This window comes from Octodon degus, unplaced genomic scaffold, assembly GCF_000260255.1.
Source record: "Octodon degus isolate 3935 unplaced genomic scaffold, OctDeg1.0 scaffold00027, whole genome shotgun sequence".
Taxonomy (NCBI): Eukaryota; Metazoa; Chordata; class Mammalia; order Rodentia; family Octodontidae; genus Octodon; species Octodon degus.
The window spans coordinates 13301984-13305113 of NW_004524603.1; the positions used below are offsets into that span (position 1 = coordinate 13301984).

The 3130-nt window shown below is 46.9% G+C and overlaps 1 gene segment (V, D, J or C); it reads right to left on the reverse strand.

Annotated features, from left to right (window-relative positions):
• Positions 1-218: 218 nt before the first annotated feature.
• Positions 219-743, reverse strand: LOC111816130. The segment is given in 2 exon segments: positions 219-547; positions 659-743. Coding segments are annotated over 2 exon segments (378 nt in total).
• Between the last annotated feature and the right edge of the window lie 2387 nt (positions 744-3130).

Below are 3130 nucleotides of genomic sequence, written 5' to 3' on the forward strand. Positions count from 1 at the left end.
CCAAAATATGTGCAACATCAGCAGGTGAGCAGGTGGAGTTGGATACATGGGAGAAGTCAGCACTGACTGTTGAGCTCAGCAGAGATTGACCAAGAGTTAGTTTTTAGGCCATCCTGTTACTCAGACCTTGCTGGTCGCCAGGGCTGAAGAGTTTGTGGAGACTTAGAGTAGCTTCTGCAGGCGAGAACCCCGAAGGCAGGACTTCCTCACCTTAGGGACTACCCTTTTTGTGCAGGATGTAGGTGACCGTGTGGCACTGTGTATTCAGAGCTGGCGCAGAAGTACTGAGATGTGTGTGTGGGGCTGGGTGACTCCAGGGTCAGCGGGAAATGCTCCAATCTTTCTCTGGAGACTGTCGACTCAGATGGCAGCTCTCCTTTCTCTGTGGTGTTAATGCCGTAGGAGTAATGGATCAGCCGCAGTGCCCTGCCCAGATCCTGTCTGTACCAGTACATGTTGTTGTGGCCCATAGTTTGCGAACATTCCAGAACAATCTTCTTTCCTGTCTCTGTAATGCAGTGTCTTGGAATCTGGGAGACACCAGCATCTGAGGAGGAGGAGACAAAATTGGTCACAGAGTCCAAAATGGGCCAGGAAGAAACCCACCGTACACAAATTGTCCTTCCTGAATTTGGAAAAGTCTAAATCTGTGACTTACCTGTTCCCAGGAAGTAAAATGCCACATAGCAGAGGAGCCTGCAAGCCATGACACGCTCAGGGTGACAACTGCAGGTGTCCTCCGTCCTGAGGAAGCAGGACGGCTCCTGGTGCAGCCACTGTGTGAGGAAGACGCAGCCCTTTTGGACGCTCTGGGCCCCACAGCTGTCCTATTTAGCAGCTTCCTCTTTGCCGCTCTCCCATGAGAAGCCTCACATTCTTATTCCCTCTTTCGCCCACGGTAGGCCTGATGCTTGGCTTTGTTATCTTGGTTCACCTTTCCCGTTTAAATAATTTTTAGGAGCGCTATACGTGGCCTCAAGGGGCCAGCTGACACACCAGCCTTCTCAAACCCCGTCCTTTGTTTTCATTTCAAACATTCACAGTCCTTTACTCTAGCCAAAGTACAAAATAAATTACTGGTGACAGTTGTTTTCCAAACTACGAAAATGAGCACTACCGAGGTTTGAAAGATGCTAAGAGGATTTCGCCTAATTGGTAATGTCAAAAACGAGGTGAAGTTTGAGCTGAGTTCTGAGAAGTAGGAATAATTCACACCGCAGACCAGAGAAAAAAGAATGTTCAAAAGAAAGGCCCTGCAATCAGAGCTCCTGAGACAGGGGCAGGGGAAGCAAACGTTAATGAGGCAACCGCTTAGGAGCGGTAACATTCATTGAGTTCTCCGAAAAATAGAGTCTCATTTCTATACGATAATTACACAGCTTTCTCAGTCCTATTTTCACTGATTTACTTAGGCTTTAGCGACTTTGTTAATATAAGCTTCATCTACAATAATTTTAGAGTCATTTTCCTTTAACTACCATCCACAAGGCCAGAAAAGAAAATTTGCATCTGAAGTTATTCCAGTACACGCTCTGGTAGCATAAGCTAAATGTTGCCTTTGGCTACTGCTGCAGTAAGCAAAGTGCAGATCAACTGCTTCCTCCCTCTTCCATTTCTGTATTCCTTCTCAGCAGAAAAGTCCTTAGCTTTTATTATGAGCCACAGGACCAAGCCCGGCATTCCTCCTGGGCCAGAGCCCTTCACTCTAGTTCCCTAAGACACACAGTTGACGCTGAATAAAATTCTTATTTACTTCAGATTAAAGGAGATTTTGATTCTTAGGTATCCACGCTTTGAGCATCATGCCTTTACCTTTTATTTAAAGAATATAACACATGTGGGAGGATCCTGCTTGCTCTTGGAGTCTCCTACCTGAGGACTATAACCCTCACCACATAGCAAACCCTCTTGTCCCATCCGGTGCTCCCTTTAAGTCAAAGATAACTCTTAAAATCATCAGTGACATTTGGCTTTGCCTTTGCTGTGAAATCTGGTCTTGCCTTAAAGGAAAGGTTGAGGAAGCTAAAAGTAAATTGAACTTTACTGCCCCCTGCTGAAAAATAGGTGAAAAATGGAAACAGCTTTGGAAAAGATTCTCTGGAAAGACTTAAATGGAGGAGGAGGAGGAGGGAGGCTCCCTGCTGTAGCTTGGACAGAATGTAAGGAGGAGGGAGAAGTTAAAGAGAGTGATGTCAAATCAACACTTCACAGTAGAAGTGGTTAAAGGAAGAAAATGATGAGAGGGTCAGACCTTGGATTGGGGCAGCTATGGGAGCGGCTGGGTCCTACTCACATGGAGGGTTACTGAGGACACATATGAACAGTAGAGGCCGACTGCCCTGTGCAGGAATAGATCACGCATGGCTAGGCTCTGACTGATGAACACATATTCTGTAAACATCAGTTTTCTTTTCAGCTACAGAAGTCTCTGGGACAGCTGCTGAGAGTTGTTAAATGCCAACACTTAAGGATACGGGAATTACCAGGGGAAACTGTTACATGTGTCTCTACATGTTCTTGGTCCAATAAAACACGGGAACTTCTTGGGCTCGCAGGGTCTTGTAGTCCTTGCAGGGTTCATCACGCCTGCAGGAATGACTCCAGTGAGAAGAGCCACAGTGGAGTTAGTGTTCAGCCCAGATGGAGATATCTGGAATCAGGGGGCAGCACCGCCCAGTGGGAACCTTACATTGTGGCAGAGGAGTTGCCTGTCTTCAGAAGGAGGGAAGGCAGAGTGTCCTGGTTTCTAAAATACAGATGGACACCTCCAGATTTAGGCCTCTAGTCCACATAGCCATGCAATTGCCTTTGAAGCCTCATGGCCTGCACCAAGAATAACCCGTGGAACCGCAGTTCCTGCTATTGCAGGGGGAAATTCGACTCCAAAAATTCACAGACACTGACACCACCTGTGTTTTGTGAGCTTCGGTACCTTGTTTGAAACCAGGCTCGCCCAACACTTAGGGGCTCCAGAGCCCCTCAGCTAGGGCATGACTCACCATCCTGGTGCTGTACATTGCTCCTTTGCCTGCAGGCAGCCAAACTAGAACTCTGGGCATGAACTCAAGTTGCCAGCTATTCCAACTAAAATATATGTGACAGGTAAGTAAAAATGCTTGTGTTCAAGTTT